The 21,326-nt window shown below is 40.2% G+C and overlaps 1 protein-coding gene across 12 annotated transcripts in view; it reads left to right on the top strand.

Annotated features, from left to right (window-relative positions):
• MCF2L (MCF.2 cell line derived transforming sequence like) overlaps positions 1-21,326 on the top strand; it is a 164,597-nt gene that overhangs the window by 47,849 nt on the left and 95,422 nt on the right. For 2 of the 12 annotated variants that reach the window (XM_075739816.1, XM_075739775.1), the window contains exon 1: positions 14,647-15,836. The exons of the other annotated variants lie outside the window; for them this stretch is intronic. In XM_075739816.1, coding sequence (XP_075595931.1) covers positions 15,716-15,836 — 121 coding nt within the window. In that variant the 5' untranslated portion in view covers positions 14,647-15,715. Of the gene's footprint in view, positions 1-14,646; positions 15,837-21,326 lie in introns of those variants that run through there. 12 annotated transcript variants of the gene reach the window in all.

The following is a 21,326-nucleotide window of genomic DNA, read 5'->3' as shown; positions in this document are numbered from 1 at the left end:
TGTTGATTCAACAGAAAACTGCTTTTTTATGGAGGGGAGAGAAGTGTGCTTACTGTCATATCTGTAGGGTGTCCGGCCTCACCCTGTGGTCATTTGAGCTGACAGCAGGGCAGCAGTGGGAACACGTGGCTATGGCACTGGAGAAACAGGGATGGGCTAGGACTGTCCTTTCACTAGTGCTCTGCAGTTACTCCTGAGGAGAAACAGTGAAACTCCTGGTCTTTGTGGCCATCTTCTGTAATTTGTGTTTCCTGGGTTACTAAGTCAAGTACAGCCATCTCTTAAGAAGTTTATTTGTCTTGATTAACCTCAAACCTGAAATGGGCATTTTGTGGTAGAACATTATGGCTGTTGTGTCCTGGTTTCAGGTAGGATAGAGTTAATTTTCTTCCTAGTAGCTGGTATAGTGCTGTGTTTTGGATTTGGAATGGGAATAATGTTGATAACACACTGATGGTTTGGTTGTTGCCAGGCAATGTTTACACAAAATCAAGAACTTTTCAGCTTCTCATACTGCCCTGCCAGCAAGGAGGCTGGGGATGCACAAAAAGTTGGGAGGGGACATGACCAGGACAGCTGACCCAAACTGGCGAAAGGGATATTCCATACCATATGATGTCATGCTCAGGTTATAAACCTGGGGGAAGCTGACTGGGGGTGCGATTGCTGCTCGGGGATGGGCTGGGCATCAGTCAGCGGGTGGTGAACAATTGTGGTGCGCATTGCTTGTTCTGTATATTCTTTTATCATTATTATTATTTTCTCTTCCTCTGCTGTCCTATTAAACTGTCTTTATATCAGCCCATGAGTTTTACTTTTTTTTTTATTCTCCTCCTCATCCTGGTGGGGGGGTGGGAGGAGTGAGCGAGTGGCTGCGTGGTGCTTAGTTGCCAGCTGGGGCTAAACCCCGACATTTTGGTTCATCGGCCGGCAAAGCAGAGAGATGCTTCTTGATCCATTTGTTACAATACTGTGGGTACTTGGTTTCTGCGGAGATCTGCATGGATCCACTGCCCATTAAACCCAGTTTCTGGGCTAAGACTTTTGACTTCTTGATGCATGCCTCTGTTAGGGTTCAAGTTAATTAATTTTGAGCTCACCAATTATCTTGGAGTTCATTTCAGTGGGTGTAGTACCAGGCTTTTAGTTTTCCATGTTTTGCATGAATTAGAAATGTGACATTTCTGCTCATTCTCTCCCCTGCCTGTAACTGAAGACTGCTGCACTGTTAGATGTGATAACCGTACATGGTTTGTTTTTACACAAAATTTAATTTCACTGCTGTAAAAGGCAGCAATAGTTACATTTTATATGGCACCACTTATGCAAACTCTTTTGCAAAATTCTTCACACCTCTTAAACAAATACAGGATGCCTCAAGCAATATTTTTCAGCAGACTTTGAAGACGATAACTGTGTAGTTAGAAATTACAGGGAAATTCAGATTTCTGGTATGTATAAGCCCATACTGGAATTTCTTCAAGTACATTTTTAACTCACAAGGTGAGTAAATAGGATGCAGGTGCAACCAGTGATTGACTTAGACTCTGTGTTTCCCTTTGCATCTTGACTTTGCACTATGTCTAAAGAAACAAACCTGCGATAGGATGGTGATCTGGGAAGGCACAAGGCTGAAAGCTGACTGTACAGACTGTGTCTAAAAGTATTACTTTTGGTTTGACATTTTGTTGTTTAGTAAGCCAGTAAATGTCTCTTCCTTTCTGGTTCAGTGAATATTATCAATTGCAATTTACAGTTTTGCCTTAGCTGAGTCAAAAATTAAATGGGAGAAAAGAATCTGAAAAGCATTATTGCTTAAACTAAACTAGAGACAAAGCGTACGTTATATTAGAAAAAACTTTTAAGTATCTGTAAGTGATCAACTGCAATGAGAAGAAGAACTAGAAGTATTTTTTTTTTTTCTGAGACACCTTTTTTTTATTTTTTCCAAGCCATCTGTTGAGACCTACAAATATTGTTAAGGTTTGCCATTTACCCTGTTCTGACCAAGAAAAAAGCCCAATTACATGGCAGCTATGTGCTGTTTTGCTAGCTTTGATATGAAACATACTTGTTACATGTTTCTTTTTGCCATTTAGAAGTCTATACTCAAACTTATCTTGCAGTGCTATATTATTTATCTTAAATGTTATCTGAGAACATTTTGGTCATTTACTGGGTATTAACTTTTGTTATTTATTTATAATATTTGCAAAGTTAATGTGAGAAATACATATTTTTATACTTTGTGTATGCTATCAGTTCTTGCTGTGTTGCAGTTTGATGAGAATATATTCAAGCTCTCAAGTTTCCTTTTTCAGTTGGAAAAACACCTTAAATCATGGATTGAGGCATAAGGATACACTCTCAAAAGCAAACCAGGCACATCTAGGTTTGTCCGACTGCCAAACGTTTGCTCCTCCAAGGCCGCTAATCATTGTCTGTAAGATCATGTAAGAATAGGTAACTCACCAATGCATTGTATTTTACCACACTTCATTAAAATTTGTGCCCCTAAACAATCAACAGTTGTAATGTCAAAATAAGCTGTAATTAGTTTTTTTCTTATCATGATAATTCTTGTTTGTGCTTGTGCACTGCTCTCTCCCCCTCTATCCTTGCCTGCGTGGTAGGGAACATTTCTTCACTGGCACAATATGAATGGCATGATCCCAAGTTTTGCATGTCTGTTTTCTTTAATACGCTACAGCAAAACAGCTACTCCAAGTGAAGTATCAGCCAGCCAGCACTCACCAGCCAGTGTGTGGAAATTCATGCAAAGCCAGAAGTAGTTTCCCTTGCATGGCAGAGCTGCTCTCTCCTCTCCTGATACGAGTGCTGCAAAGTTAACTCTCATCTTGGCCTTCTGGTTCCCCATTACTGCTGTCCTAAGCAGGTCACTCTGGTCTCCTGCCCGAGGTCTGTCCTGCACCTGTTCTCCGAGTGCCTGTATCATCTGCTCTGCCCTTGCTCTCCTTCAGTCCCTGCTGCCCATCCCCAGCCTCCCCTGAACCAAGTCCCTTCCCTTCCACAGGCCTCCTCGCAGTGTCTCCTTCCCCTAAATGATGACTCTTTTTGCCCAACATCTTCCATCACCCAGGTCCAGCATCCTTTCCCCTCATGCTGGTCTCACTGACCGGCCTTCCCTGAGCTGGCAGTCTTGCATCCACCTTGTGCTGGCAGCCATGTTTATTCTGCTGGGGATCCTTTTGCCTTCCGTGCCTGGTGGTCTTTCTGTCGGTGAGAAGAGGCGGGGTCTTGCATCAGGGGAAAATGTGAGCTCCCAGGCAGATTGTTTCTGGGGAGCCGTGGCAAGCCCCAAGGCTGGAGGTGCTTTTACCCTTTCCTCTTGCTGTTGTTACACCAGATCTTATGAGTTTAACACCTTACAGATAGAAAACTACCTTCTGGGTATGGTGCAGCTTGTATTAGATGCTCAAAGGCGTTTCTGCTGAATGTAAAATCAATGACAAGCCATAACAGCTTGTTAAAACCAGAGGGTAAAAGGATGCTAATACAGTGTGGATAAGAGATGCAGCTATTTGTCAGGACATAGAGGAAGTGGATCCTAAATCTTCACTGCCATAAAAGATTGCATCACCCGGTGCCTAACAATAAAGACTACTTTCCGAAGTCCTTTGTTAGAGGGGCCCCTTCAGAAAAGAAAGGAGATCTTGTTCAGCCAATCCTTTTAATGACTATGTCTGTCTGTATGCATTTGTGGGAAGGGGGGGTCAGATAGCCAGATGAATTTTAACAGAAGGTCTTTGTGTAAAATATATGGACATTAAGAGAGAAATATATTTTAAATCAGTTTTCAAGAAAAAATGTGAAGCTACAGGGCAAAAAATAGTATAGTGGTATTTTGTTCTGTATCGTGGTTACTTTGTAGTAAATATTCAGAGGATGGTACTTCAAACCTATTTCTGGTTAAATTTCATTTGAAAGAGGTTCAGCTGCATGTATAAGACAGTAAATACATTTAGAAAGACTGAATTGTGAGGAATTCTGTTCACTGTATTTGTTGTCATCATGTGTAGAGGTTATTTGGAGTCGTATAAAAATTCAGCAGTTTAACATTATTTCTAGTTCTTTATTTCTTGAGCACCAAAATAAGAAGACATAATCCTTTGTTATTCAGGCAAACTGAATAGAGTTGGTAATTGGAGACTTGAGGATTGTTCCTGAGTCTGTTTGTTGTTTTATAGCACTGTCCACCCATTACAAATGAATTTCTAATTTATTCTCCTAGTCTGTGATAACCTAATCAGCTGCCAGCACTTGAAAGTTCTGCACACTTGTGGTTTATTCAATTCCATCCTGCTAAAACACGGAGCAGGGCCTTAATTGCCTTTCATAAAGAATTCTGCCAAAAGGGAAATGGAGCCTCATTCCTTCATTTGCAGCCAGAAACTGCTTACTCTGGTAGCTCTGAAGTTTGTACAGACTTTAGATCTACCTTAAATACGTTTACTTTAGCGCTTTTTAATGTCTAAAAAAATTAACACAGACTTGAAGACTACTTTTCTTTCCTTTGACAGATGAATTTGGCTATCATGCTTATAGTTTCTGTACTTTCTAACAACTGTTAAATATATAATGCTACACCATTTATCTGCCTGCATGTGTGTACAAGTTGTAAATAATTTATGTTTTACTTTACTGCTTGGCCTCTTCACATAACTCTAAAATGAATAAGATAAAATTCAGCTAAATTATTAATTCACTGGGAAATTGAAACGACTGATATAAATTAAGCACCGAAAATGGTTCCCTTTTTCTCTGTGGGAATCAAAGCAGTGAACACAACTGGATAACAGCAAGAGACCTAAATGAGCAAGATCATCATAGAATAATTTAGATTGGAAAGGACTTCTGCAGTGTCATTTAGCCCAGCCACCTGCTGAAAGCTAATCTACTTATGGACATACTCAGTTGTCTTGAATGCCTCCAAGGGTGGAGATGTTCCAGGATAGAGACATTCTAGCAGTTTCCCTCATCCTTGGATACATGCACAGGGCTCATGGGACCTGTTGCCTGGCTGGCTGGTGGAATTTGGTGGCAGCCTGCAGTGTTAAAAATTTCCCTACTGGTTAAAACTTTTGCAGTAAAGTATACAGGAGCTGCAGTGCAATTGTGGCAGAGCAAAAAATTTTGCTGCTCACTCTAAATGGATCTTTAATAGATCAAAACACAGTGACTTTATGAACGCTTTTAGGTCTTACTATTTAAAATAATCTGGTTTTGTAAATTTTCATAGTAGCCAATCATCTTTTTTAGTTATTTACTGTGTTTTGTTTTGGTTTGCCATATTCATATACTATACATTGTAGTAGCTTTCACAGATTGGTTTTAAATGTTTGAAGAGAATTAAATGGTTGTACATAGGGAAATGTTACATGATATTATAGGTATCCAGGACAGCAGCAAATCCAGGTATATAGTTGCACAGTACCAGTGAAGTTTGATGAAAGAAAGCTTGCATGGTATAATTCACAGTTTAATAGAGCGCCATATAATTTATAGATAAGCCTGTATTCTGCAAAGTTTCTGCACTCAGTAGTTTTGATATAACCTTTATACCTGATTTAACTTTGGTTTGATTTAGATTTATTTGGATTCAAGAGCAGCTGGGAAGTTCTAAAATATTTTATTATTGTATATCTTTAATATGAGCTGCAGCAAGTATGCCTTTTCTGTTTCATTTTCCTACCTGCTTTTCACTCCTGGGCATCCCATATGTTCTGCTGACAGGGAAGGTCAATGTACATGATGCTTTCCAGATGCATTGCCAGTATTTAAGGATACAAAATTAAAAAAATCCCTTGCAGACCTATACATTACTAATAGAGGTGTCTGGTGCTGGTGGCTTCTACACATCACAAATCCGAGCAAAGATTGCTCCTGTGACCAAGTGTCTGATTTATGTTTGATTGCACATTGAAAGGACTGGTTCCCAAGACAAGCCTGTCCTTGGGTTTGGAGTTCCACTGCTGGTTGTTGAACACCCTGCTCTGCTAACTGTTGGCAGTCACCCAGGTGAAACACTGGAGGTTATTTGGAGAGCAAAGAAGTTTTTCTGTGGGGAGAATGGGATGTGTGCAGGGACTAAAATACACATAGTTTAAATGCACAGGGACAGTATATATGGCATCGTGGATGGAGCAGTGAGAGCAGGATCAGATTTGTCACCTGGAAGAGATGCCAGCTTTCTGGAGCAGGTCACCCTCCTCGAAGATCCCAGCTGCTTCATCCCTGAGACCAAGTCCCCAGTATCAGTCTTTAAGTGTGAGCATTCATGCCCCTCTTCCTGAATTGTTGCACTTTCAGTGTCATCATCATCTTCCTCAAACAATCTGGGATTGATCAAGTCAGTTGAGGATGAAGAGTGAAGCAATGGGGTGGTGTTTTTAATGGTCACAGTTTTCAGAAACACATCCTTGGTGAACAGCAGAGCATGTCTGCGTAACATTTTGTCCGTATAAAGAAGGGACAAATAAAAACTGCTGGCACAGTAGTGTGTTTAACTGACAAGTCAGAAGCCTCATTTAGATTGTCTGGAAAAAAATAATCTGTGAATCCAAATGTAATAAATGAGACCACAATTTGGGAGGGAAGAAGGGGCTGTTGGCTGGAATTGACCTTCGGTTGTACAGCTCTACAGCTATGGGGATCTACATTTTGTACCCTTTACAGGCTTTATTCACATGAGAAAATATGCAGGAAAATATTTTTGCTCAGGTATAAGCTATAATTTTTTTGTAATGTCTTGACTTTTTCTTTCTCAATAGCTTCCATACTAACAATGTTATTTCCCTCAGTGTTTTCATGCTGTATGACTATGTCAAGAGGAGCCATGATTTCATCACTGTCTATTTCTATTTCATATATTTAATTCACAAAATCTTCGGTGTCTTTCAACACATTTTGATGTAATAATTTATTTGGAGACTGTAACTCCAATGATACATTTACCCATTGTGTCTTTATTGGGGTTCTAAGTGTATAGCCATAAATAGTAATCAGTAATACTATTTTATTAAATCATGTGAAGATCTCTGCTGAAGAATCCAAAAGAGACAAGCACAGCTTGCAGTACTCACTTTAGGAAATAATCATTAAACAATATGCCCAACCTGGAAATCAATAGGTATTTATAATTTCAGCAGCTTTCCACATGCCACATTGCATGCCAGGGTTATTGACATCATGTGTCCCTGTCCTGCTTGTCCTACCTGAAACATATCCATGTGTATTTCACAACTGAAAATGCTCACACCAAGGAAGCAAGAGGAAGAAGTTACTGGGAGCTGGAATCCTTGCTTTGGCAGCAGTACGGGGTCAGGTCAAACAAAGTGCCTGTGTGATTGTGGCTGTATTCAGGGTTGGTGCTTGCTGATAAGAGGCTATAGATGGAATGAGTTTCTCAGTCTTTCTAATTACAGCCATAGTAACTGCATATCGTACAGCATTTGTTCTATGTTTTCAGAAGGAAATTGTTTATTATTAGTTGTGAAAGAGCTTTTCATTTTTAAACTTAAACGCAGACTTGTCCTAGTGCTTTGCAGTTCCAGATGGCGTAAAGACCCTTGGTCTCTCCCTCACTGTGTGTTTAGATCTATTTGCTTGAATGTCTTTAATTTTGACTGTGTAATTAAAATATGTCTATTAGAACTGACTGGCTGAAAAGTGGAATGAGGTAAACTAACTCTGAACAGACTAAAACTTTGACTGTCTAGTAAACTGGCGAATGTCTCACCAGTAACTCCCTTCATCCCAGTTCAATTAAGTGTGCTTATCTGTACACGGGGAAAATTCCATTTTGCTGGAGGCCTACATGAACAATCATCAAAATCAGCAGTTTGTAAATTAATTGTGTTCATTAATATTATGAAAGTCTCATTCCTTTTCTGAACACTTACGTGATTTATCACTCTTGTACCCCTATGGCCATTTCAGAAAGTTGCATTAGAAAACCTACTGTGCAGCATCCTACCATTAGCCTGAGAAAAATTGTATTAGTTTCTTACAGCATAGGGATTTTTACAGCATTTCTGAAAGGTCCCTAAAAGGTATTACTTACAGCCGCATACCAGCTTTGTGAAGTATTAATAGCACTGGTTCTTTTGTCCTGAGTGGATTACTGTGGTATAAATTTGTAATTGGTGTAACAGTGCATGTAGAAGAATTTCAAAGCAGCTACTCAACTGAAAACTTTTTTGCTTTATTAATACCCCATTCATGGAAAGACTAAAGAGGATTGTGAAATGTGGAAAAGAATTAGTCTGACAGAGAAGAGGTGAGAGCTGAGCACAGGATCCCTTGGGTCCAAAGCGCATGGCAACAGAGAGCATTTGTCAGAGGAAGGAAGTTACAATAGCAGAGACCAAAGGCTCAAAGGTTGCTCCTGGCCTGCAGTAGCACGGCAAGACAACGTCATCTATTTATGTAGGTGCCCAGCAGTCGTTTCGCACCATACACATTAGATTATTGAGAACACCGTGAGCTATAGCCAGGGCCCACCCCTGCTGGGAGCTCTCTAGATGCATAGATCCAGCTGCCATCTATACCATATTCCACACTTTGTGATTGTCGAAGGTATCATCTTCAGGAAAAGACCTTCTGAACTTCAGCAAAATCAGCCTTTCTGAACAATTGAGAAACGTGTTCCTAAGTAGTGCAAAAGGTTGCTCTGTCTGCTGTGGAGAAATAAAGTGCAGGTTTCATTAGTGAGCTGCTCACTAATCTCAAATGTGGCAGACCTGGCTGGGGAGAACAGCAGAATGTAAATGCATACAAACCCCTTTTCCCTCTATGCCTGCTTCTGCCAGAAATTCATCCCATGGGGAAGCACTGTGTACCTGCTGTAGTTGTTAAAAGACACAACGTTTGAACTAGAATTCTCCTTTGAGCATAATTAAAGTATTCCTAAATTCCAGCGAAAGTTCTTTCAACATCAAATTCGGCTTTCTCTTCCCCAGCTGATTCTGCCCAGAGCTGTTTGCTGTGATCAGTCAGTGTTGTTGACTGCATGTACTATTCATTTTTATATGTTCATATGTGCTTATATAGGTATGTGTATACACATATATATACACACACATACTAGATGCAGATGATTTTTGAACAGAGTTTCCACTAGCATAACTTAATGTATAAAGGCAACTAGTTACCCTTAGCCCCTTAGTTTGATTAGTATTATTGGTTATAGATGCAGCTGGCACATGATGGGAATGACCACTGTGTCCCAGAGTGTATGGGCTGGGAATGGCCAATATGCCTGAAACTGTAGTATCTTTACAGAACACTGTGAATAAAATTATATTTGATTGATAAACCATTTTAACCCGCTTCTTTTCTCTGCCGTTGTTTTATCTGGTCTATGTTAGCAGCTTCCCCTTGCTGTGACTCTGTGGTGTGCAGGCACAGCTGCTCAGTGACATCAAAGGTCTCCCATCACTTTCTTTCTCCTTCTCTTGCTGCAAAAATCCCCTTCTGCAGGCCCACCCTCGGCCGTGGTCATCTCCCTCCCTTGCGTTGGTGCTCACAGCAGCAGCAGCAGTCGGGTGCTGAACACAGAGCTGAGACAGGGCGGTTGGGTGAAAGTGCAGGCATGTATCAAGCATAGGATCAAAAATAATTCCCAGGAGCTTCCTAATCTGAACAGATTCCTATTCTTCACATGCTTTCACTTCTGACCAAAAAGGTAGGCCTCATAGCTCTGACAAATCTGCCCAATCCCAACGTGTAATTGTCATTTGCCAGGTCATTTTACCTAATAGATTTTAAGTAAACAAGTGAACTGGTGGGGGCAGTTGCTTAATTAGCTCCAATATCAGGGTAGCCTTTACCTGCAGCCTTGGGTTGGCACCAGGTGCTAATCAGGCTTTTCCCATGTTCCAACCTCCTGGTCTTCACCAGTGTAAGTGCAGTTTCCTTACTCTTTCCCAGAACATCTCTGAAGTTTTGAAGTTGATTGCTGGTTGCCTTCAAAAGCTAAAGGACGCATGTTAAAGGATAAACTAGAAGTGTTGCCTTGTTAGATGTTAAGCCTCACTTTGCATGGCTGATGATAAAGAGCTGTGCTCCTCTAGTTATTTCTCTGATCCACTGTGATTTTCTGAGTATTTTCTATTGCTAACGGTGGAAGAACTTGTTCTGTTGGAGATGGGTCAAATTTATTGCTAACCCTTAGGAAATTCAGACATGTGATAAGAGATTACTTAAATTAGAGGGACAGATTTTAGGCTTTAAAAGCTTTTTGTTATCTTGATAATTTAATATTAACACTTCCAGAATATTGTAAACTTGATTTATATCTTGCAAATTTTTTGTTTCTTATGGTACATTTAAATTATGAAATGCTCTGTATTGATTTTAGGATTTGTTTTAGGGTTTGGTTGGTTTTTTTTTGAGAGAGATTGATTTAAAGAAAGACTGGCAGCTGTGGTTCAGCAGCATAATGTGCAAGTATAAATAGAATGCAAGCTGTCCATTTATCTCAGTCCTGATCTACTTATATTTATCTGATGCTTATTACAAGCGTGGTTTGTCTCTGAGCAGATACATCCAGTTAGGATTAAGCTTGGACAACTAACCTAATTCGCTCTTGTAACTGAATTCAGGGTTTCTGTGTAGATTTCTTGTGAAACCAAATAATTCTTTTAACTCCTAACCTTTGATAAATCAGTATCAAAATACTGAGAATGTTTATCACTGTCTATGTTTTTGGGAGGTACTGAGTTTGTTTCTAATAGCTTTTAGGTTTGCCAGGATATGTCTCCGTTCATATCTATTTCTGAGATTTCTCTCCACTCCAGCTTCTCCTTATATGTCGTGGTATTTTATTAAATGTAATTTCAGTTCACAGATTCTCTAGATTACACTATGGAAACCATTTCTAAGCTTTTTGTTAGAGAGAATGTTCTGACAGAGTAGCCTGAAAGTGAAATATAAGCACGCCTATCCAATTCAAAGAAGCATAACTATAATGCAGGTACAAGATTGTACCTAAACTTTTTATTCATCTCATGTACATTGAAAAAGGAAGATAAATTCTTTCCTTGTATTTCAATAATACCAAAATATTCCATGGGATAATGATTTATTTCTCAGGTTTTCAGACAGGTTTTCTCTCAGCATTTTCCCTCTACAAGAGCCTGGTGGAATTTATGGATGTAAAAATACTAAATTCTGTATCTTTAACGTCTCAGCTGCACTTTCTTTTTCATTTAAAATGAGCCTCTAGCTGACTCTTTACTGACTTACTAGTCAGTCACCTACTGACTAGCCTCTGGTGAGGATTAATCTTTGTCAATTTGTTTTTAATTTTAAAAATCAACACAAGCAACTTGCCATAATTCAATATTTCTGTGGGGTTGTAAGAAAGACTAGGACTAAGCATAACAACAATCAGTGCTACTTTGTCACGGTATATGGGTCTTCAACTCTATAAAACAGATTACGCTTCAGATTAGAAGAAGTAACTTGTATGTTACATTTTTAATGTGTGCAAAATGATCATTTTATTCCATAATGTAGCATGAGTCCAATTTAGCTGTTTGTACTACTTTTCTCAACAAAATAAATATGTGCTCAGACATAATCGATGAAGCGTAGTTGAAACAAAAATCTAAACATTTTGCTTCTCTTCCCCCATGTTTCATTTCCACTGTTATTGTGAATGTGGTGATGCTGAAAGATACACATGGCACTTGCACCTTTTTGAACAGACTATGAGATTTAGCTTGTATGTACCCTTATATTTGCTTTTTAGAAACTGTTCCAAGAAGCAGTAATTTCTGAGCTCTGCATATGTGTATGTTAGATGCAATTCCTCACATAATTTTCATAGTCTTTTATATTCTTCATGTGAGATCTCTCCTGCAGTCCTCTCTTTTTATCAGGTGGGGGGTGATGGCACCTCTGATACAGAAGCTCCTCCTTGCAAGGACTCCAGAGGAAGAGACTGGGTGAGCGGTAGATACAGATCTCACAGGTGGACTCCTGTGCAGTGTGTGCGTGGTGGGATCTTGAAGTGTCAAGCATGAGAGGTGCCATGTTTTCTTGTCTGCGAGATGCAATCTTTTCCCTGAAAAATGAGATCTACAACTAAGGAGAGAAGTCAACACCAGTGGCAGTGGCATATCAGCAGATACGAAGAATAACTTGTGTTGAGGAGTGCAAGAGATACAGAAGAAATTCTAGAGCAGTGTTGACTCTGCTATCAGAGCCCTCCTGCATTGTACAGTTAGGAGGGATACATGGTCCCATAATGTGAACATTTCAGTGTTGCATTAAATGTGAGGATGTAAAGAAGGGCCTGTAAATAATTGTTGGGATTTGGAGGAAAAATCACAGTAGGGCATTTGAGATGTCACATAAAGATAAGGCTCCTGTACAAATGAAAAGGTGAAAGGAACAGTGAGAACATCCAGCAATAATGAAAGTGATGGCAGCTTAATTGAATGATTCCCAAGAAAACTTGAAGTTACTGTACTAAAATATTGTGGGAACGAAAGGAAGAATTGGAGAGAGTATACAGACGTAAGTCAGCGTGGCTGCTTCTGTTGTCAATGTGCAACACTATGCCTGCGGTCAGAAACAGACCTGGAAATGAAGCGTGAGAAAAATAAGCCCTGTTTCATTGCTATGATTTTGTTGATTCCATCAGGCTGCCTGCAGTCATTTAAAGATAACTGTGGAGGTGTTACCTGTTGAGTGTTAGTGTTTATGTGACACGAAAGAGAGATAGGTGCAATCTGGTTGGTTCTGCCAGCTATAATACTCAAAGTATATTAGTCTTTAAACTGCTAAGTAATTTCCTGATGCCATACAGAACAGAGAAGAAGTCCTTCTAATAGGAGCTTTTGTTATAGATGCCAACAGCAAGGGAAAATATTCAGATTATTTTCCTGGAGATAGAGGCTGCTGCTGTTTGGAAAACACTGCGTTACACCATCTGTTTCCTTCTGATTGTGTGCCGCCATAGCCATTGTTGTGATTAATTTCTTTGCTTCTAGGCACAAATTTGAGTGCTTGAAAGAAGATTAAAAGCTTGTTTTGCGGACAGGGATGTAGCTAATGGCTAGCTTTCAGTAGGATTGTGTGTACTTAACAACTTTACAACTCAAGTCATCAATCTTCTGCGTGCATTTGATATATGAAGAAAGCAAGGAGAACATACTCTTGCTTCATTGTCATAGTCATGCGCACAAATTGTTGGTGAGGTTTCTACCATGTGCCACTAGCATTACTGCACGCTCAAACCACTGCTGGGACAACAAGTTGCTTTTCATAGAATCACAGAATTGTTTTGGTTGGAAAAGACCTTTAAGATCGAGTCCAACTGTTAACCTAGCACTGCCAAGTCCACCACTAATCTGTGTCCTTAAGTGTCAAATCCACATATCTTTTAAATCCATTCAGGGATGGTGACTCTGTCACTTCCCTGGGCAGCCTGTTCCAGTGCTTGACAGCCCTTTTGGTGAAGAGGTTTTTCCTAATATCCAATATAAACCTCCCCTGGCACAACGTGAGGCTGTTTCCTCTTGTCCTATCATCTGCCTCGTTTTCTAGCTGGTGACTCGGCTGCCGGATGAAGATGTGTAGTTTCATCAGCATCCCACTTGATTGTCAGACCAGGCCCTTTGGTCATGAGGCTGGTGTGCCCCAAAAACCCCAAACAAGTAGTAGCCTGCCAGCAGGAGAAAAGCCCTGACGACTGGCAATCTGCCACAGGCATCTCCTGGTCACATTTGGTGCTTCTGCTGGGCAACTCAGCAGCAAGAGGCAGGTTGCAGTGTTGTCTCTGCAACATGCTATTGCTCCCCTCTGACGAGAACCACTGCTTTGTGCCCCTTGGTGACGAGCAGCACAAGAAAATGTGGAATTTTGTCTGTGCCTTACTTCAGTTCCTCTTTTGTTTGAACCCTGAGTATATGGTACAGTGGCGGTGTGTATCATGGTGGTTTTCCACCACTAAGCTGTTCCCTTCCTTCCTTCCTTCCTTTTAATTCCTGTATTACTTAAATAAGCTGGGTAGGCCTTTGATCCAGGATCCAGCACGACTACAGTAGGCAGTGGTCCGTCTGCTTAGTATGATAAATTTGGAGAACAAGTGATACTTGCATGTAATGCGTCCGTTCTTACTTAGATACTTTTCTTGATCATCACATTTCAAGATTGTCACATTTGCATGTGATTTCATGTTGAAAGTTGACCATTTTCCAGGTAAAACTGTAATGATTCTCCTCTGTTAACAAGGTATATTCAAACTAGTATTTTGTAATAAGTTATTTAATATTTACTTCAATGGGACTTAACTAAAGTTTGTCTGCTTGGATTTATTTTCAGAGTAATAGTTGGTACACCATATTTCAAAATGCTTCTTCAGTTTTGTGTGCGTAATGGTATATATCAGGGCTGTGGCAGATCTGTGGCCATACAGGACATAGTTAAACAGAATTGAGAGGAAAATGTTGACTGCCAAGTAAAGCAGCATTATCAATTTCCTCTCTCCTGCATTGAAAGAGACAGGAGGAACAGACAGTGTAGGGTTTCCTGATACGTTTTAAGAAAGCCTGGGATTCATTTCCCCTCCCTTCCTTCCTATTAGTTGTTTGTTAACTCCCAGGAAGATTTAGGTTTTTCTTGTGAGACCTCTCTGCTCGCATATTCTGGAAACGGGCTTTGCCTTTGAGGGACTCGGTCCTCACTTCTGTACAAATTCAGGGAGAGGATAGATTGATGGAGAGAGTCTGACTTAGGGAAGTGAACCGAAGAGGAGTTTCTGACTGACGACGTTGTGTTGACAACGGTATTTTCTTTTAATTTGCCGGCCCCTGAGGAATACAGGGTGCTTCAGACACAGAAGTAGGAAACGCAGCAAGTGTCAGCGTGAGATTTCTGCCCTTGGAGTGCTGAGTTGAGAACTTACGAGCGAGACCACAAAGTTATAATAAAGGAAGACCTTCAACTTGCCCTTCTTCAGGAGAATCCTCGGATGTCTCTCTGCAGCGACTAGACATCCTTCAAATTAAGGAGAAGGATGTGAAGACAGATGCAATAGCTCCAGCCACTTGAGAGGAGCAGCAGCTTTGGATCGCCGTGCACAGCTGGAGTGCGCTAACAAACTGGATGTTTTGGGGGGGCTTTTATTCATCGGACATAGCACAGGGCTGTTAGTTTGGCTACAGTTATTTTTGCATGAAACACTGAAAGACGGACCATTTCATACTTCTTAAAAAAATTTTCATCTGACCTGCTTACGCGAGCAGCTGTGCCTCCTTTATTCATACTAGTCACACTGAGAGCAGCCTGAAAGCTGTGGTAAAATGTCCGGTCTGCTGGGTGCAGCATGCTAGGAACTGAAAGGGTCTCGCAGCTTCATGCAGAAACTATCTTGGCATTTTCAGTCCATTAAGTACAACTGATTTTTCCTTTTTCTTTGTAGTATAACCAGATACTGGTTTCTGAGGAAAAGCACATACAATACAAATAATCGAACTGCACCCATTTCCAGCTCTTTAAATCTGCGTCCTTTTTTTATCTTTTTTTGGTAGCATTTGAATTTGACACAGAAATTTAATGTTCCATTGACGTTTAAAAACAAAATCAGAGTATCTTTCAGTGCATTAGAAGAGTGTAATACTGAAGAGCTGATTTTTTATTTCCTTTGGTGAATAACTTGGTGAAGACACAGGGACAAACACCCATGTCTCAACGCCGCCTTTTAAGGGAAGGACATGAAAGTCATTTTAGGATCCTACCAAGATTCATCCAAATCCTTCATGGCAGACGGCACTCACGAAATAACCCACGCCAAATATGCTCTGGTGAGGTGAATGTATAGGTGTATCATGTGGTCATGTGATCAACTGTTATAACTAAAAAATACATATCTTTATCCATATTAGATATTACTCATGGATAGTGATTACTATCTGTCACCAGTACTTAAGAGAGAAAAACATTATATCTTGTTATTCCTTGCAGTTCCAAGTGTGTGATAGTATCTGACAGACACAGATTTGAATGCTTTACAGCAACCCCCCTTCAATACTCTAGAACTTCACTGAGTGCTCTGCTCTTAAAAAATATAATTATGCAAAAAAACCCTGTACTCAAAAAAATCCAGAAGCCTTTGATCTTTAAGTGTAACATACTAAACTTAGGTCTTGCTGCCATTTATTCAGTCTCGAAGTCTGTTTAATACAGTATGTGGTGTAATGATATGTTACTGTGACTGATAACTATATGATCTTTGTATTTAGTAAAGCTACGTTTTCTTGGAGTTTTTCCCTGAAATAGGTTAACCCTGACTAGCTGAGATAAGTTGAAGCAGATTTTTCAATTTTTAATTAGTCCTTTCTTGGTTTTATATGCACAGTGTTCTATTATTATTTAAAAGATGACTTTTAGTTTGTTTCTTTTTAAATTAATTTGGAGCATATGAAATTGAAATCAGCATAAGTTACCTATATAGGAAAATACAAAGTTTTCAAGGCCTTTCAATGTTCCTTTCTTCAGTATGGACACTTACTTTTAGAAAAAAATAGGAAGAGAAAAAATGCCTCTCTGGTGGTTCCTTTTGCTCATGCCGCCTTTTGTACTGTGCTTACTGAGTCTTTTGTCATCTATTTTGTTTGGAATTAAAATTGTAAGGGTTTTTTGATAACCTTTTTTTTTTTGTAACTTCTGAAATGTAAAGATTTCACTGTTACTGACATCAATTCTGGGCATTCATGAGGCCAAGGTTTGGTAGCTTTAGGAGCGCTAGCTAATTATTCCAATTTATTCCATTCAGCTCAGACTAGAAGAAGATTTGATGCTAATTGCTGGTAATCACAGTAAAGTCAGGAAAAACTTAGTTGTATTTTAAACACATGGGATGCAGTCTTGCAAAGCAAAACAAAACAAGGCCTCCTCAAATTTCACTCTTCCCTTCCTTTAGAATTCAACCATCACTTGGTAGTAATCATACTGCAGTCAAGTTCAAAGTGTAGCCATAAAGTTACCACTTGCACCATTTATCTGATAACATTTATGTACCTCTGAGTTATGGGTGCCAGCTGGCTGTTCATGAAGGGATTGGAGCTAATTCCAGGTATAGACAAAAGCCTTGACTGCATAGGAGAAAAACACAAATTTAATGTATTGAACACATCCTAACATAGGTAGTTTTCCTCATTTTAGCCTAATTTCCTTTAGACTCAGATCCTTAATACAAATCTCGTAGTGCTATACGGTCATCTCTTACTTACAGGTTCCTTTCACAATATATAGGTGTGTATAGTCAGAAAACTGTGTGTTTCTGTAGAAAGCTGTCTGTCTTCTCTTCCACCCGCCTTTATTATTATTCCCAAACTCCTTTTGATTGTGTTGCAGCCTTTTCTGTTTGAAGTCTTCAAGTATGCAAAAATTCTGTTTCCTTTCCTTCCTGTTACCCATTTTATGTCAACATTAGGAAAGCAATTATATGCTTCTAATGTTAACCTTATATATCCAGCAAGAATTATTCCATTGTTTTGGTCAAAGCCATTTTATGGCCTTTTGGACTGATAAGAGTGTTCCCACCTTCCTGGTGGCAGATCGCAATTAGCATTCAGTGTCACTTCCAGACCAAATGTTAACCAGAAGGTGGATCAAGGGTTTAGATTGTGGAAGGGGAAAGGTACTGCAGCCTGGGAACATTTCTGTCCTGTAGCTACTCTGGGTAAAATTACAATTTTGACAAGCATGTATTTCCAAAGTAAATGCGCTTGTGACTCTGCGAATCGCATGATGTATGCGCCTCTCTTCTCCTTGTGACAAAATTAAGCTGCTCTGTCCTGTTGTCCCAGGTCTCTCAGAGCTTTGTTCTCTCTTCATTAGCATCTCTGGAAATTGCCGGGAGCAGGCTTGCTTGCTGTCACTTCACCCTTTCCGGCATGATAAAGTCTTTACTATAGAATATAGAAATCTTTGCATGAACAATAAATGTCCTAGCTCATATATTGATTTTGCATTATCTTATTTACCTTAATAAGAGAAGCTGGCCCATCTTCCAGAGTCTTCATGCTTCATCAAATCTGTCTCTCTCTTATTTTCCTTGTAACAAAGCAGACTTTATTTCCTTACAGCTGTGGACAGTTGGATCTGTCCTCCTTGGCCTAATCTTCATAACACCACTCTCCGTGGGTGTCTCGTACCCAGAGCAGGCTGCGTTCCCTTTATCCCCTCACCCTGGTTGAGCCCTGGCTCTGGTGATGCTTGCTTTTTGGAATGCAGAGGTTTGGGACCAGGTGCCCTGGGCAGGCAGGGCCCAGACTGATATAGCCAGGCTCGTGTGAGACAGCATCGTGGTTTCTGCATCCATCCTTGACCGTACACCTTCTGTGTGCTTCTGCATCTCTGACTACAGGCAGGTGGGATGGCAGTTGTAGCGTTTGTGGAGGATTTCAGCCCTGGAAAGCCGTGGCTTCAAGCAGTCTTCTGTGGGGATGCCTGTCTCCCATCAGCAGGGGAGATTTTCCATGGTGCTGACCTGCTGTGGCCCTTCGCGTTGGGCTTGCTGGCACGGTGCTCGCAGACTGTCCTTTGAGATTCTCCCTCTTCTCACTTTCTCTAAGCAAACGGGAACAGTAGGTCAGCTGGAACCAAGAGCTGTAAGACGAGTCTGGCAAGTGGAGACTCCAGAGACATCCGTCTTCAGTCTGTGCTGCGCTTAGTATGGACGGGGAGTATCTTTGGAGGCATCCTGTAGTCTGCATCTTTTCACACTGAATTCAGGTTGGTTTTCTGATGAAGATGACTGAAGCTCTGAGGCGGTTCGCTTTCATGTATATGCTGTAGGCATGGAATGAATGGATGGATGAGGAGATTGTCCGGGTCCCAGGGTCCTTCCAATCCAAGGAAGTTCTGCAGTGAGGTACAGTGAGGCAGCGCTGTAATGTGGGAGTCTAATACTAATAGACTTTTGTAGTGAGAGAGTCAGACGAAGCTTCGTTAATCCACAACCTGGGTAATCCACCACAAAGAGTGAAGAGGAGTTCAGAGAAAGAGCACTCTTGCATCTTCCGTGTCAGCTGAGGGGATGGAGATGTGGTGCATCTTCTCCTGGAGTTTGGGTATTTCTGTTGGCTGTTGGGCATTCTTGTATAGGGAGAGGGTGGTAGCTTACAGGCAGGACAGCAAAATGCATGGATGCAGGAAATGTCAGACTGAATACATGAGTATAGCAGACATGCTTATGTACCTGAAGGCTACAACATAGCCAAAGCCTGCCTTGAGCCTGTGTAAACACTGAGATTTCTGGTCAGTGTTAAAGTCTGCCACTACAACTTTATTACTGTTAGTCCCTACACTAGATAGGTCCAGGTGTGTAATGCTGAGTTTACTGTTTGCTGCATTCACACCTTAATCTCCTGGCTGGATAAATGCGTTGAAAGGGGATTTATTTGAGATTTGGGGTTTCCACACTTGACACTTCCCTTACCCATCCTGCTGGAAATGCCCTTGCATTTTTTCCAGCAGAAAGTTGGGAGAAGAGAGTTGGGTGTGAATCCATAGCAGAGGGGATAAACTGCACCAAAATGTTAAACCTGTGAGTGAGCAATCCAGTACAACTAGTTCCAGATAGTGTTGTGAATATCTGAGTGAAAAACAGTTTTGCTTTGCCTTGTTAAAGCCTAACATGAGTGAAAACATACTTAGGGCTTCAGCCTATAGCCTTGATAGACTGTATCAGACACTGGGTATATTGGCAGTCTGTAAATATTCAGGGTGGGGACATGAGGGGAGAATACTGTAATTAAAGAGATAATTACGAGAACAATGGCATTACTGGAGGAAAATATATTTGTAAAGTCATCTTATGCCACCTGTTGCATTTATGGAACAAAGTTCAATTAATATGAAAGCTCTTGCCTTCTGCTGTAGTTTGTTCTAAGCAGGGGAGGGGAAAAGTGGACATTTTTCTTCTCTGATGATGAATCAGAGAGGAATTTCTGTAGCAGAAATGAAGAGCTATTATTTTTTCTCAGAATGGTGTTCGTGGCTGGATTTTGTGGCACAGGGTAAGTTGGCTTAACTTTATAATAACTCCTAGGTCTTGTAAAGGTAAACAGACTTGTGCAGTCTGCTAAGGCAGGAGTGTGTAAGGTGCGTGGCTTGGGACTGTGTTCTTGGAAGCATTTTGAGCTCCATGTTTTATACGTGCCAAAAAAGCATGCATTTCAAGAGTCTTACTGCTATAAATGGTGCTAGCTCATTGATTGTTGAAAATACGCTCTGTTCATAGAATGCCCGTTGTTGGAAGAGTCTGACCGGTGGGTGGGAGGGTTTAGGGTTTATTTTAAATCCCTTTTTCTGAAGGAAAGATAGATTAGATATTTTAGGATCTAAATTTTCATTTAAGGTTTGTATAGAACTTACTTTCCTCTCAAATAGCATCCCCACTCCCAACTTATTACCATTTAATATCTGTGATATGCTTAAATTAAATTATTTATCGGGTTCGGCCAAGTTACTCAGTAAAAAGTGAGCACATCAGCAAAAACAGTCACAGCTGTCAGAAAAATGCCCAAGCAGTAATTCCATCAAGAATGAGCTGCTGCTTCCCTCAGAAATCAGTTTCAGAGCATCATCACACAATTTTATAGGGCAGTTTCTGCTGCTGCAATGTGTTCACTGTATGTTTTCTGATAAAGACGTTGTTACTGTTTAAAGATACCAATTCAGCAACACAGGCAAATGTTCTTTTTCTTCCTTCACTTAGGTGTCTGTATTGACTTGTCCTATAAAAGTGAGGGACCCCAGCCTCCTTTTTTAACTGTTTTTTTTCTGAAATTTTTAATTTAGTGGTTTTTTAAAAAAATCTTTATTCTTTGTGTTTGAGAGTAAAAGTGAAGGAAATGCATGATTTGAGTGTACTTTACAATCACGTTAAGATGCATGCTGTGATAGAAAGCAGAAATATCTAAAATGGATGACATTATCAGCACATTTCTGAGAGTGCTCGCACTCAAGATCCCTAAAATTGCTTATTATTTCCCATTTCTTGTGTTAAAAAGTGATTTGAATTCCTTTTTAAACAACATAAAATTGTATTCTAAATTATAATGCTATATAAGTTAATATTTTAAAACTTTTGGTGTCTTGCTCAACTTGGGGGAAAAATGTTACTTTTCCAGCTGTGTGCATAATAGTGGAATGTGTAGGCTCTGGGATACTGATGTGGCCACCAGTTTTATTCCCCTGGATGATGATTCCTCCAAGAAAGCCAGGGCTTTTAAGAATCTTTCCAATTAGAGACACGCACACACACAGAGAATTAAGGGCAATAC

This window comes from Balearica regulorum, chromosome 1 (genome assembly GCF_011004875.1).
Source record: "Balearica regulorum gibbericeps isolate bBalReg1 chromosome 1, bBalReg1.pri, whole genome shotgun sequence".
In the NCBI taxonomy this organism is placed as follows: Eukaryota; Metazoa; Chordata; class Aves; order Gruiformes; family Gruidae; genus Balearica; species Balearica regulorum.
This window is presented reverse-complemented; position numbering and strand designations above follow the sequence as displayed.